General features: G+C 42.5%; 1 protein-coding gene across 1 annotated transcript; it reads right to left on the bottom strand.

Moving 5' to 3' along the window:
* Positions 1-1,698: 1,698 nt before the first annotated feature.
* tcf19l (transcription factor 19 (SC1), like) lies at positions 1,699-13,404 on the bottom strand. Its single transcript, XM_089023024.1, has 6 exons — positions 13,147-13,404; positions 12,227-12,741; positions 10,850-11,019; positions 9,383-9,806; positions 8,244-8,715; positions 1,699-7,095 (listed from the first exon to the last, which is right to left on the bottom strand). Exons 2-6 carry the CDS (start codon positions 12,504-12,506, stop codon positions 6,747-6,749), a joined length of 1,695 nt encoding a protein of 564 aa, XP_088879150.1. The 5' UTR covers positions 12,507-12,741; positions 13,147-13,404; the 3' UTR covers positions 1,699-6,746.
* Between the last annotated feature and the right edge of the window lie 1,218 nt (positions 13,405-14,622).

Below are 14,622 nucleotides of genomic sequence, written 5' to 3'. Positions count from 1 at the left end.
CTTGTTTAGCGTTTTACACGCTAGCCACTCCGACGTTTATGTGTTTAACACACAACGCCGCCAATCCCACTCACATACACACATTTAATAACGTCGATTAGTCGACATCGCATCTGCTCAAAACTGCGCTGCATGTGGCCATCATTCCGCGCCACGCGCACACCTTGACAGGCTTTAACGTGCACGCGTGGGTGCACGTCAACAACGCCTGCGAGCAGCATCGGGATGGGAGCGAGGCACTTTGCGATCGTCTTACATCAAGTCAACATCGGCCATAAATAGAACAACAGGCTCAGCACCGGCGGGGAGGAAACAACATTAGGAGAATACGTTTAAGGTAGGTGTGTGTGTGTGTGTGTGTGTGTGTGTGTGTGTGTGTGTGTGTGTGTGTGTGTGTGTGTGTGTGTGTGTGTGTGTGTGTGTGTGTGTGTGTGTGTGTGTGTGAGTCCTTTTGGCCGGTCCTAACAAGTTTTTCATTCTAAAGGCTTCTAGAGGGTCTATATATGCATCTGTTAAAGTTTCAGAAAGGTCCTCACAAATTCACCCAAAATGATTTTTTTTGGTGTGTATTTTCATTTCACTTGGATACACACACACTTTTTACTTACTGTGTGTGTTTCTATGTGTGTGTGTGTGTGTGTGCGTGGTTAATGAGAGGAAAAAGTAAAATGATACTTTTTTTTTTACCACAAAAAGTAAAACGATATTTTAACCGAATTCACTACAGGGGTGAGGACTTTGAATATACCCGTTCAGAAGCCTCTTTTCTGCTGTTATTTCAGTTTCAAGCCCACTTTTTATTTCTTTGTTTTGAAAGGAGCTAAAATGGGGTGACATTAATTGTTCAAATGTAACTAGTTTTTCTCTAAACTTATCAGCAACGGTGGTCCTCACTCCTTATCTGGAGTTATCAGGACCTCACAAAACCATTGAAACAGGAATGTGTGTGTAGGTCAACACATATACATGGACAGAATCATATACACAAACTAACGTTGTATGAGCTAGCATGCTAGCCTAAATACTAATACTACTACTACTAATAATAATAATACATTTCATTTATAAGTGCCTTTCAAAACTCTCAATTACACTATTTAGGCTAGCATGCTAGCAAAAAAACTGTTACGCATGGACAAACTGTTTTAAAACATGAAAACTGGATAACGGTTATCTCGTTAACCGCTTGCTGCTAACCGGATAACGCTTATCCGATTAACCGCTAGCAGCTGACCTGAGCCCACAACAGCCAACTTTAAAATGACACCCATGTCACTCACCAGGTTAGGTACCGCACACTCAAAATTCACAGCTATTTCAAAGTGGACTGTAGGACCCCTCCCCCACAGCAGTGGCAACAGTTTTGCTAGCATGCTAGCAAAAACTGTTACGCATGGACAAACTGTATTAAGTAAACATGAAAACAGTAACATGGGTGTCAGCGAGTTTAAAGTTGAATGTTGTGAGCTGAGGTTAACCGGATAACCATTATCCTGTTTTCATGTTGACTTAAAACGGTTTGTCCATGCGTAACGGTTTTTGCTAGCATGCTATTTAGGCTAGCATGCTAGCAAAAACTGTTACATATGGACAAACTGTTTTAAGAAAACATGAAAACTGGATAACGGTTATCCAGTTAACCGTTAGCTGCTAACCTGATCTCACAAGAGGCTACTATATGCTATTTAGGCTAGCATGCTAACTCCTACAGCTGTTGTTTGTGTATATGATTGTGCATATGCAATGTGTTGAAGTTTTTACCATTTGTTGTCATTTTTTTCATGATAAGCTACCATTAGACAGACTTAAAACTCCCATTTTCCCATGGGTGACACCCATGTCACTCACCAGGTTAGGCCTCGCCTTTTAAAGTATGACAATCAAAATTTACCGCTATTTCAAAGTAGACTGTAGGTATAGTGACCCCAAGTGGACAACAACGGTACATGTACTTCATATATACACATCGTTTCAACAATTCAAAAAGTAAACAAAAATGCGAACAAAATGCAACAAAATGCGAAGACGCAAGAGCACGACTACATTGCGGTGTCCAACTGGATTTGATCTTTTTTTTTTTATTTTATATTCCTGGGTGGTCTCTCAATACAGACACCATCACAAAGACGTCCCCCTCGCCAATTCTGTCACTCTAATGGCAAACATTGTCTTCTTTATTTTCATCTTTTTGCGGCGACTGACGCAAGGCTTAACTCACTTGAGGAGCGCGACCATGTCCCTCACGTTCAAATCCACATTTTGTTCATCATTAAAAAGTTCGCAAACAAACTTTCAACCTTTCAAATGCAAATGAACTCCGTGTAGAAACACGACAGATGATTCTTATGAGTCGGTATGGACAAAAGTAACCCTGGCACAACAATTGGTCTTGTTTGGAATGCAAAGCGTTAATGTCCTGTTAAAATATTTAACCTCATGAATAATCAACTTCAATTCTGTTCGGTATATATCAAAGTCATCTGTACCCATTGCAGAGAGAAGGACTCGCTACATGTTAAGATGTCGCTAAATGTGCTTTTGTTAGCTTGTACGGGCTTGTCGCTAAAGGTGCTTTTGTTAGCTTGTACAAACATGGCGCTAAATTTGCTTTTGTAAGCTTGTACGGGCTTGTCTCTTAATTGTGTTTCTGTTAGCTTGTATATACTTGTTGCTAAATGTGCTTTTGGTAGCTTGTCGCTCATTGTACTTTTATTAGCTTGTATGAGCTTGTCGCTAAATATGCTTTTGTTCACTTGTACGGGCTTGTCGTTAAATGTGATTTTGTTAGCTGGTACGCGCTTGTCGCTAAACGTGCTTTTGTTAGCTTGTACGCACTAGTCGCTAAACGTGCTTTTGTTAGCTCATACGCGCTTGTCACTAAACGTGCTTTTGTTAGCTTGTTGTCTTGTTCAGCGCTTTGTTATAGCTTCAACTGTTGTTAAAGCGCTATATAAAACATCCTTATTGTATTGTATTGTTGCTCAATGTGCTTTTGTTAGCTTGTTCGAGCTTGTGCCTGTCGCTGAATTATGGTTTTGTTAGCTTGTACGGGCTTGTCGCTAATTATGGTTTTGTTAGCTTGTACGGGCTTGTCGCTAATTATGGTTTTGTTAGCTTGTACACGATTTTTGCTAAATGTGCTTTTGTTAGCTTGTACCCGCTTGTCACTAAATGTGTTTTTGTTAGCTTGTACCCGCTTGTCGCTAATTTGCTTTTGTTAGCTTGACCGCGCTTGTCGTTAAATGTGCTTTCGTTAGCTTGTACGCGCTTGTCACCAAATATGCTTTTGGTAGCTTGTACACGCTGGTCAATAAATGTGCTTTTGTTAGCTTGTACGGGCTTGTCGCTAATTATGGTTTTGTTAGCTTGTACACGATTTTTGCTAAATGTGCTTTTGTTAGCTTGTACCCGCTTGTCACTAAATGTGTTTTTGTTAGCTTGTACCTGCTTGTCGCTAATTTGTTTTTGTTAGCTTGACCGCGCTTATCGTTAAATGTGCTTTCGTTAGCTTGTACGCGCTTGTCACCAAATATGCTTTTGTTAGCTTGTACACGCTGGTCAATAAATGTGCTTTTGTTAGCCTGTACGCGCTTGTCGCTAGACGTGCTTTTGTTAGCTTGTACGCACTCGTCGTTAAACGTGCTTTTGTTAGCTTGTAGGCGCTTGTCACTAAACCTGCTTTTGTTAGCTTCTGAGCGTTTGTTGTGTCGAACATTTCACGCTGCGCCTTTTTCATCTTGTACGCGTCTTTTGAGGCAGATGCGAAGCACCGGATGAAAGGCCAATTAATTCGATTCGATGCTGTGTCGTCGCCTCCACCCCGATGGCAGCTCACTTTCAAGTTGCTTGTACAGATAAATGATTAATGGAGTTATTAGCGTACAGTACGTGCGTGTATAGGTAAGCAGAGTGCGCTAAAGGTCGACCTGAGGATTGTGAAGGAAAAAGTATAAAATCTCATTTCCTGACAAGATGGAGGAGGCTAACGCTGTTATCATCTGACGCTTTCGTAGATACACATTTACTTGAGCGCAATAAACAAAGCTAACTCGAAAAGAAAATTGACTGTGATATAAATCTGCCATAACGCCAAGCCTTCGGGCTCAATCCATAGCGCATATCATTTTATCACCATGTCTTGTAAAGGAATACGTGGATTGATGGTCAACCCTCATTGTGGCAAGCCTTGTCAAGGGCGACCATTTTGCCTTCCAGTTAAAAACAGCCTTCAAAAGAGCATAATGATCTTTTAAGGGCCCAGTGGAGGCTTTTTAAAGACATCATGGTGGGAAGATAAAAGGAAGACGCAACAGTGGGATGGAGAAGATAGATGAGATGTTATTGAGATCAGTCACTCACATGCACGCGCACACACACACACAGACGAAGTGAGTAACGATAGTAACTCATAGGCAACACTGCCACCTTGTGGTTGACATCGAAAACGCATTAGGGAGACGAAACACGGAAAACGAGTGGTTTTAAAAATGTAGGTGAGAAAACCCGAAAGGAAAACAATGCGAGCTAAAAACAAAAGCAACATTTAATAAAAAGAAAATTAATGTGAATTTTATTTTGCGCGTACAGTTCACTTGTGATTGTACGGAAGCTCAGATGTGACAAAAACGACACTATGCACACACTGTAATTAAGAAACAGTATATGCACAAGGAACTATTTTTTGGCATAATTGTATTTTATTCTAATTGTGATAGTATTTTATTTATTATAGTACCTATGCTTGTCTGTGACTGTAAAGTGTCCTTGAGAGTTTTGAAAGGCGCTTAGAATGAAGTGTATTATGATTATAAATTATGTGTTGACCGATGCACAAAAATAAAAAGTGGTCATGAGGAAGCAGTGGGGTCCTTGTGGGTCATTTAACTCATTCACTGCCAGACAATGTGCAAAAAAAAGTGTCCACTCCAGTGCCAGGGTTTTTGTCATTGTTACTAAAATTCCAGGATCCACAGATAATTGAGTTTTAGGACTACTTAAACATTCAATGCTGCGTAAGAATAAAAGAGAAGTGGAGGAGGACGAGGAGGAAGTAGGATAGCTTAACACTCAATGCAAAACGCCATTGACAGGCTAAAGAAATTAGCATGTGTTTAAAATTAGCATTTTAAAACACATAGTTGGACACGAGCAATAGTAACATTCAGATGAAGGACATGTATCTATTAGCTATATGTTATCTATCTATTAGCTATCTGTCTAGCTAGCTAGCTAGCTATGTAGCTGGCTATTTATTAGCTATATGGCTATCTAGCTATTACCTAACTGTCTAGCTGGCTACCCATTAGCTAGCTTTCTATCTATTTGAGTTACTTCAGGGTTGAGTGAACGCGGCGCGTGTGGCTGCCGCTGCTCACCCACAAAAAAACTCATCCTGTGACTGTAAAGTGACCTTGAGAGTTTTGAAAGGGGCTTATTGTATTATGATTATGATTATTATTATGATTATACCACACATAGGCATATATTCTTTATCATCAGCTAAAGAAAGTGATACGTTATTTAACTCATTCTCTGCCAGATGTGCAAAAATGTGATTACTCCAGTGCCAGGGTTATTTTCATTTTCATTCAAATTGCGTTTGATTTGTTGACTCTAAATAGACAAAAATTAACCAAGAGAGGTGATGAAAATGGTTGCGTTTACTGTATTGGATCAACAAACAACGCAGAAAACACACATACACACAGCTCATATTTAAAAGATTCCGATTGTTTACAAGTACTCCAACACACTAGGGGGCGCTCATTTGAAACTATCCTGTACATTTGATTTGATTTTTCAAACATTGCCAGGTAAGCAAATACATAAAAAAAATATCTACTAATGTTCTGCCACCCAACAAAGAAAAATTACATCACTCTGCCATGAAAATCAAAAAAATAGTTTGTTGTTTTATTTTTTAATAGTTTTCTGAAAGTTTTTGTTTTTTCTTTTACATTTATTGCTCATCTACCACCTTATGAGTAATTAAATGATTACGCCGGACTGAAGTTTGACCATGTAGCCACAGGGGGGCACCAAAGGTAACCCCGCAGATGAATACAGGTAACATCTGACTTACGAACACCCCTACTTACGACCATGTTATGGTACCAGAGGGGGGAGGGGGATGAGTTTGCCAGTCATTTCACCTCCGAGTCTCTTTTCAACATTATGAACGGGTTTCAACTTACGACCATTTCAACTTACGACCATTTGGTCGGAACGAAACTCGGTCGTAAGTCGGATGTTACCTGTATTGAAAATTGGTCCAAGTCTCATAAAGAATCACCGGACACCATTAGGTACACCATTTAATGATATTTAAGATTGAAAATAAAACTGTCTTTACAAAGACATTCTGTTTCGATTGACAGGTATAACTAATTTTTCAAAGTAGAAAGATTAAAATTCTGACAGTCCCCGCCCCATTAATAAAAAAAGTGACTTATTAATTCAAAATATCAAAATTTATGGATGTCAATCAAAAATCACTCATTCCTTTTGTATTTTTTCCCCTTGTATTTCGATGCTTAAAAAATGGTGTACCTAATAAAGTGGCCAGTGAGGAGAACCAACATGACATGGGACTGTGAGCTAGTCCCGACACAAAATGGCGGCGCTGACCGTGTCGAATGGCGGTGGGGCAGTTGTATTTCCTCACGTTTTGTGAAAAGCTTCTTTTTAGGAATCAAAAATGTCATCATAACGGACAGACAAATCCCACCTGAGGTTCGCGGTGGTCCTCAACAGCAGCCGCAGTGGAAGTCGGCGTTGGGGTCCCTCAGGAGCTTCTTACGATCCACATGGAGACAATCGATGTGGTACCAAGCGTCGCACACGTCGCATTGGATCCACTGGACCGGGTCGTGCTGAGGTAAGAGGCAGCGGGGGGCGGCGCACGGCTCCACCGACCCCCCGGCCGACGACAAGGCCTTGGTGGGCTCGCCTTCCTCGTCTTCATCCGACGAGGATGACGACGATGAGCCCGAGGAGGATGAAGCCGAGGAAGTGGAGGAGGACGACGACGACGATGAGGGCGAGGGCAGAGAAGGCCGGGGTGGGAGTGGGTGTTTCCGAGGACGCCCGCGACGCCTGGAATGAAAAAGTTAAAAAAAAAAAAAGAAAAAAAATTACATGTGATAGCTTAAAGCTAACATACAATGGAAAACGCCATTGACAGGCTAACGAAATTAGCATGTGTATTGCATTCGTTATAAATGTTAAAAGAACAGAGCTGGACACAAGCAATAGTAACATTCAGATGAAGGATATGTGTCAATTTGCTATCTATTAGCTATCTGTCTAGCTATGTAGCTATGTAGCTGGCTATTTATCAGCTATATGGCTATCTAGCTAGTTAGCTAACTGTCTAGCTGGCTATCTATTAGCTATCTGTTAGCTAGCTAGCAAGCTTTCTATCTATTTGAGTTACTTCTGGGGTGAGTGAACCCGCAGAAAAACTTATCTTAAGCGAAGTTTTGAAAGGCGCTTGGAAATGAAATGTATTATTATATTCTTATCTATTTGCTATCTATTAGCTATCTAGCTAGCTAGCTATCTATTAGTTATTGTTAGCTAGCTAATCTCAACATCTAGCTGGCTAGACAGCTATATAGCTGGCTACTTTGCTACAAATTTACGTGATATCTATTTGCTATCTCGTTGGTTACCTAACTAGCTAGCTATTTGCTATCTATATGCTAGCTATTAGCTATCAGCGACCTGGCTTTCTAACTGGCTATCCATTATCTATCTAACTGGCTATTAGCCGGCTAGCTAACTTTCTATCTATTTGAGTTATTCCAGGTTGAGTGAACGCTCAAAAAAAAAGAGTTAATTGCCAAGTTATATGGGTCTGGAGTTATCTGAGCTTGAAATGGGGACGGCTGCCCAAAATACAATGCAGGACGTACATATTGGTTTATATAGATAGCTTAAGCTGGAACAAAGCGCTAACATGGGAAAAAAAAAAGGTAAATGTTGCCACCTAGTGGAATGGAAAAAACACTGGCGGAGGTCTGGCCAGCGCTTTATCAGCACCCAAGCATGAAAAACAAAACAAATTCGGGAATGGCGTTCTACGTCATATTTTCAATTCCTGAATTAAACTTCAAAACTGCATATAGATGGCGCCAAAACACTTTTTTTTCGTATCAGACCAAATGGGTCATTTATATTTCTCAAGTCACATGACTTCCTGTTTGGCGAAAATTTAAAAAAAGGACCTGAAATAGTCTTACCTTGGTTGCTGGTGGAACCTGTTGAACGTCGCACGTCCTCGCGGCGCCGTACAAACCCTCACCGAGGGCGACGCCAGGTTGTAATTCTCTCCCCCGACCACCAGGGGCGAGAAAACCGGCGAGCTGTGAGCCCTCCGACGCCCCCTTGGCGCCGACACCACGGGTCTCTGCTGCTGTCGGAAGGCGGCCATTTTCTGAAATGGCGGTGGCGCGGCGGCATCCTGGCGCTCTTGTTTTCTTTGCGGCGGCGCGGGGACGATGCGGTGCTGGTAATGGTGGTCCAGGCGGGCGTTGGTCATGGCGCCGTGGAAGCTGCCGATGGTTCGAATGCCCACCGGGAAAGGTTTGGCGTCGTGGGGACGCGGGTGGCAAGATGGCGGAGGAGGCGGCGGTGAACAGAGAGCATTGGAAGCCGACTTGTAGATACGGCGCTTCTTCCTGCCTCGCGATCGCTGCGCTTCCTCCTCCACACCTGAATAACAGACCACAGAAAATTTAATTGCACGTCATAAAAAGCTAGCTAACTATCTAGCTAGCTATCAGCTATAGAGCCATCTAGGTGGCTAACTATCTAGCTAGCTTTCTATCTATTTAATAGTGACATTCAGTGTGTTAGCTATCCGTCGGCTAGCTATCCGTCTAGCTAGCTATCCGTCTAGCTAGCTATCCGTCTAGCTATCCGTCGGCTAGCTATCCCTCTAGCTATCCGTCGGCTAGCTATCCCTCTAGCTATCCGTCGGCTAGCTATCCCTCTAGCTATCCGTCGGCTAGCTATCCCTCTAGCTATCCGTCGGCTAGCTATCCCTCTAGCTATCCGTCGGCTAGCTATCCCTCTAGCTATCCGTCTGGCTAGCTATCCCTCTAGCTATCAGTCTAGCTATCCCTCTAGCTATCCGTCGGCTAGCTAGCTATCCGTCGGCTAGCTATCCCTCTAGCTATCCGTCTGCTAGCTATCCGTCTAGCTATCCGTCGGCTAGCTATCTGTCGAGCTATCCGTCGGCTAGCTATCTGTTGCCTAGCTATCCGTCGGCTAGCTATCTGTTGCCTAGCTATCCGTTGGCTAGCTATCTGGCGGGTAGCTATCTGGCAAGCTATGTGTCTAGCTTTCCGTTGGCTAGCTATCCGTTCCCAGGTCTCACCTGTCCTCCCCGCGGGCTCATCCGAGTTGTCGTCCTCCAGCAGCACCGTGTGAGCCGACTTCCTGCGGCTTCTGGAGGCCGGGACTGAAGGCTTGGGTGCCAGGGACTTTGGTGCCAGGCACTTAAGGCCTAGGGACTTAGGAGCCAGCGAGGAGACACCGAGCGGGACGGATGGCGGCGAGTATCCGGCGGCTAGCGGGGGTGGCGGCGTAGAGGATCCCGGCGGGTTTGATGCGGCGTCCTGGTGGCTTCGGCTCCTCCTGAAGGTCCAAGCGCTGCCTTTCATTTTACTCAGGCTGCCGATGGAGTTGAGGATGACGGTGGCGCGGTTGATGGACAGCTTGGACAGATCCACACCTGGCGCCGCTTTGCATTCCGAGTTGGTTCTGATGCGGTTCTGCAGGTCCGAGGAAAAAGTCCCGGCCTGAAGGTAAACAAATAAAAGCTTCGTTTTTGTAAGCTCAGTCGTGCAGGAGCGGTCCATCTATGAAAATGTTTCTTTAGCCATCATCTGTACTTCTTTGAAGGTGTCAAACGGTTCGCTTCTCATTCGAGAAGCTTCGTCAGCAAACTAAAATGTTGGTGGTAGTAATCAGTTTAGTCCTCTGCTCCCCCAAACCGTAGAGCAGCCTATCATAGCAGAGGTCCGGCACTGCCACCTCTGGACATTAGGGATACACATATATAGGGCCAGACCTACCAGCAAATTTTTAGTTCGCTGATGAAGCTTCTCGGATGAGGAGCGAAACATCCGACACCTTCAAAGAAGTACAGATGACTGCTGAAGAAACCGTTTTATCGAATAAATAAAAGCAGACCTTGAAAAAAAACCCAGCCTCTATTTGCTATGTATAATAATAATAACAATAATAATACATTTAATTTATAAGCGCCTTTCAAAACTTTCAAGGTCACTTTAGTCACAGGATCAGTTTTTCTGTGGGTGAGCAGCGGCAGCCACACACCCCAGCGTTCACTCAGCCCAGAACTAACTCAAATAAATAGCTAGCTAGCTAATAGACTGCCAGCTATCTAGATAGCTAATATGCTTCCTGACTAGATAGCTAATAGCTACATAGCTATATAGCTAATAGCTAGCTATATAGCTAATAGATTCAGTAGTTAGCTAAAAGAGAGGAAACCACCACGATTCCTCTGCACGGAAGAACACCGATTTAGCTGGCTAGCTGGCTACTGAGCTAGCTATCTATTAACTATCTAACTATCTATGTAGCTAGCTGGATATATCTTTATAGATAGATAGCAAGCTATCTATTAGCGTTTTCTATCTATTTGAGTTACTTCTGGATTGAATGAACGCTGGCGCGTGTGGCTGCCGCGTGTGGCTGCCGCTGCTCACCCACAGACAAACCTAGCCTGTGACTGTAAAGTGTTTTGAAAGGCGATTATAAATAAAATATATTATTATTAAAAAAAATGCTCACGAGTGTCCATCACACTCCTCACCTTGGGAACCGTAATGGCGTCAAAGTCCAGCGGACGAACTTTGACCTTCTGGAAGAGGAAGTAGAACTCGGGACTTCCGGGAGTCGCCTGGTTTCCGAAGGTTAGCGCGTCGCCGTCCGAAAGCTCCCATTGGATGCCGGCCTGGAGGCGGATCTCGTTCACCCAAGTGCCTGGCGAGCCACGTTTGTGTTAGCAGTCGCTTGTAGCGATGTTTTGTTCACATTGTGTGCTAGTGATTTAATTTTTTTTGTAAAAACATTTTTTAAGATTTATGTTATGTCTACAAGTCTGTGTGTGATGACTAATTTCTATCATTATAGATGCTCCCCTACTTACGAACATTCGAGTTACAAACAGGACATACGAACATTTTTTGGAGTAACATAAGGTGATACCTTGGCTTATGAATTTAATTGGTTCCCAGACAGAGTGTGTGTAAGGCGAAAAGTGTGTATCCCAAAAATTAATTTCCCTTAGGAAACCATTAAAATGAGAATAATCAGTTCTCAGGTCCCCATAAAACATAATTTCTCAACTAAATAAGCCTTAAAAATACACAAAAGATACCTTATTTTATGTATAATAAATGCGATATGGTATTATAATTAAAGAAATAAACTTTACTGGATAATAAAATCGTTTTATTTACCTTCGTGATGGTCGTTGATGGCTTGATGGAATGGAGTGACCGGTTTCATCAGGATTAAATACTTGATGAAGAACGTAGCCTTCTTTCACCATCTTGAGGAATGATCCCTTGTCGGTGCTTTTTCGGCGATAATTTTACCTTGTTCCTCATCAATTGTGTTCTATTTAGCTGGGTTAATAGCTTTTTGCATTAAGTGTACAGATGGCTTGTGTGAGTTGTTTGTGGAGGCTGATCGATGGGATATTTTAACCTTGCAGTCTACACACTGCCTTTGAACTATAAAAGTTGAAACTCTCTCACAGTCATCTGCCTGTCTCTTTAATGTTTAAACCACCCCACCTTTCAATAAAACGACTGTATTATACAGTGTAGTTTATTTCTTTAATTATAATACCACAGCACATTTATTATACATAAAATAAGGTATATTTTGTGTAGTTTTAAGCTTAGAAAATTAAAAAAGTATGTTTTATGTGGACTTGGGAACGGATTATTCTCATTTTAATGGTTTCCTATGGGAAATTAATTTTTGGGATGCACACTTTTCGTCTTACACACACTGTCTGGGAACGCCATTATATAAGCCAAGGTATCACTGTATTCTGGTGTACAAGGAACACTAAAAGCCTTGATTTTCTTCCAAAGCCTTGTACACCGGAACATGTTTTTTTTTAATTGAAACATTACATATTTGTCAACAAGCATGCATGCTAATGTTACCATCTCACCATGAGTGCTGCGGTCCTTGATGTGGACCCTCCAACCCTCTTCCTCCTCCTCCTGGGCCTTGTCTTCATCACTGCTAGGCTCGCGCTCGGCGTGCAACTCGGCGTGGACGCGCGATACAGCCGGCGAGTCCAGCGTCACGTCGCACAGTTCTTCCGCCCGACCAAGACGGAACACAGAATGACCCGGCGCCGGCCTGAAGGTGTACAGGTCCCGCGTCGAGCCCCCCGCCGAGGAGCCAATGCGGAGTAATTGGAAGCACGGCTGCGCCCCCGACAGCATGACAGACGCTTTTGTCCCGGAAAAAGTCGGACGGCTGCGCTCCGCCCTCCTGGCGCTACAGCCGGACGCGTTGCATTCGGGAAGTCGCTCTGATTGTTGTCGATTTTTTTACGTTGAAGGCATCTGCGGCAGGCTGAATGGCATCCGACGTGAATAAATGAGCCCGTCTGAGCTGATGAGTTATGCAAATAAGCTATCCGCATCTGCGCTGAAGGATTTGTGGGTCAAGGACGGGCTGTCAAAAAAAGCAAAAATCAAGAAAAAAAATGCTGTAAAGTTACCATACAAGTACGCCTGTCTGAAAATTACACTTTGGCTGTTTGATTTCATGGTACATATCGAGCACGCGGGCCACAGTTTGTCCACCCCTTCAAGTGTCACTTTCTTTCTGGATGCAAAAAAATATAGGTCACCGGAACCCCTCCACAATCCGGTCAAGCGTGATTACATAATTGTAAATCATGCACGTTGAAGAGTGCTTCTGATTTCTGAATCACATTTATAGACCTTTTTTACCTTTTAATGAGTTTTGTTCGACTTGAACGTGTACAGGGAGAGCGACTGACTGGTCGGTGGCGTTGACAAAACTAGCTGACGTCGCCTTCTCAACAACAAAAAACAACTAAAAAGCGACACTTACGAGAGCCGGTCGAAGTTAACGGAATTGTCTTTTCTCCAATAACCGTCGAGCAGGTGTCGAACCGCGGGGAAAAGTTCGACTTCGGCCGCAGCCGTCCTCCGGTCTGCCTTCTGCTCCTTGGACTTTTTTTTTCCTCCAGGGAGGAAGTGCTTTGAAATATGGCGCGTCGCGCCATCGACTTCCTAGCGCTTATTCGACGTCACATCCGCCTTCTCTCCGATAGGCTGGCAGCCAAGTCGTTCCTTGGCGAGGATACGCCTCTTCTTAAAGGGGCCACGCCGTATTTTAAATGAGGTCAAACGCGTGTCTGTAAAAACAGAACAAAGGACAGGAGAAAAGTAAAAGTAAAAGTACGATTCACGGATGAAATTATTGATTAGGATTTTTTAGAAATGGACAGATGTACTTGATGCAGAAATACGACCAATGAAAACAAAGTACATCCACTGAAAATAGATAAAATTGAGAAGTTTGTCAATATAAAGAACATAAAGTACAATTTCGGGAACTCGACTTTTCAGTACACTGAAAAAAAAAGAAGAGAAAGACATCCTAAAGCCATTATGGATGTGTGGGAGGTACAGTAGAATGAATTTCCATTTTCATAGAATAATCAACCGCAAGGTGATTCAACTTCAAAAAGATGCCAACGGGGAACAAAAATCGTATGGAAATTGCATTTATTTTGAATTATTCATTCATGACAGGAAAACAGAAGCCCTAGAAAACTCTCGGCAGGATGCAAAAGGTCGTACTGAGTGTAAAAATGTGTCGAGCTGACAATGAAGCGTTTGGTTGTGGCTGTACAACAAAGCGGTTGAGTTAAAAAGAAATATGAAGCAGTATGAAACATTCATTAATAGGACTTGGCACAGCATGCGCACAAAGCTGTTGACATTCTCAAAAAAACAAGCATTACGCATGTCTGTGTTTGCTCTGTTACTGTACAAAATACTACATGGGAATACTTTGACACAATTAATATAGTGTGAAATTAATCTCATCTTGAATGATGTAAAATCTAACTTCAAGGCCTTCATCTTGAATCAAGAATAAATGACATTATTTATGAAGTCTGGACTCATTTTATGTTCTTGCACTGATATGTTCATATTTCAACAAAAACGTGTTTACAGTATGTGTGGAAGTAACTCACATTAAAAATATATCTGTTAAAAAGTGATTGAGAAATGTCACAAGGCATCGCATTCATGCGAAACTTGCCCTTACCAATATGGCGGAGGATTTGACTGCTGAATGTGTTTAGTCAACAGTTACTTCATTTTAAACAACAAAACTAAAATATTACCAATGATACTCATTTTTACGAATCCACAACAAAGACTTTCACAGTAGTAAAACAGCCTTTGCTCAATAAGTCCCACTTGGCTCAGTATCAGAAAGTACACTTTGATTTTGAAAAAAAATAGGACCAGGGTGACTTTTGATGGTTTCAAAATAGAAAATATGTATTTA

The sequence above is a fragment of the Hippocampus bargibanti genome, linkage group LG20, assembly GCF_051943395.1.
Source record: "Hippocampus bargibanti isolate YZ-2025 linkage group LG20, ASM5194339v1, whole genome shotgun sequence".
NCBI lineage: Eukaryota > Metazoa > Chordata > Actinopteri > Syngnathiformes > Syngnathidae > Hippocampus > Hippocampus bargibanti.
The sequence above is the reverse complement of the archived record's forward strand: the minus strand, read 5'-3'. Positions and strand labels throughout refer to the sequence as shown.

Bases quoted from the DNA above. Each gene is read 5' to 3' on its own strand.
- tcf19l (XM_089023024.1), bottom strand. From the start codon at position 12,506: ATGCTGTCGGGGGCGCAGCCGTGCTTCCAATTACTCCGCATTGGCTCC. The intron at 8,716-9,382 runs GTGAGACCTGGG...TCTGTTATTCAG, and splicing joins TGAGCCCGCGGGGAGGACAG to GTGTGGAGGAGGAAGCGCAG. The intron at 7,096-8,243 runs GTAAGACTATTT...TTTTCATTCCAG, and splicing joins AGGTTCCACCAGCAACCAAG to GCGTCGCGGGCGTCCTCGGA.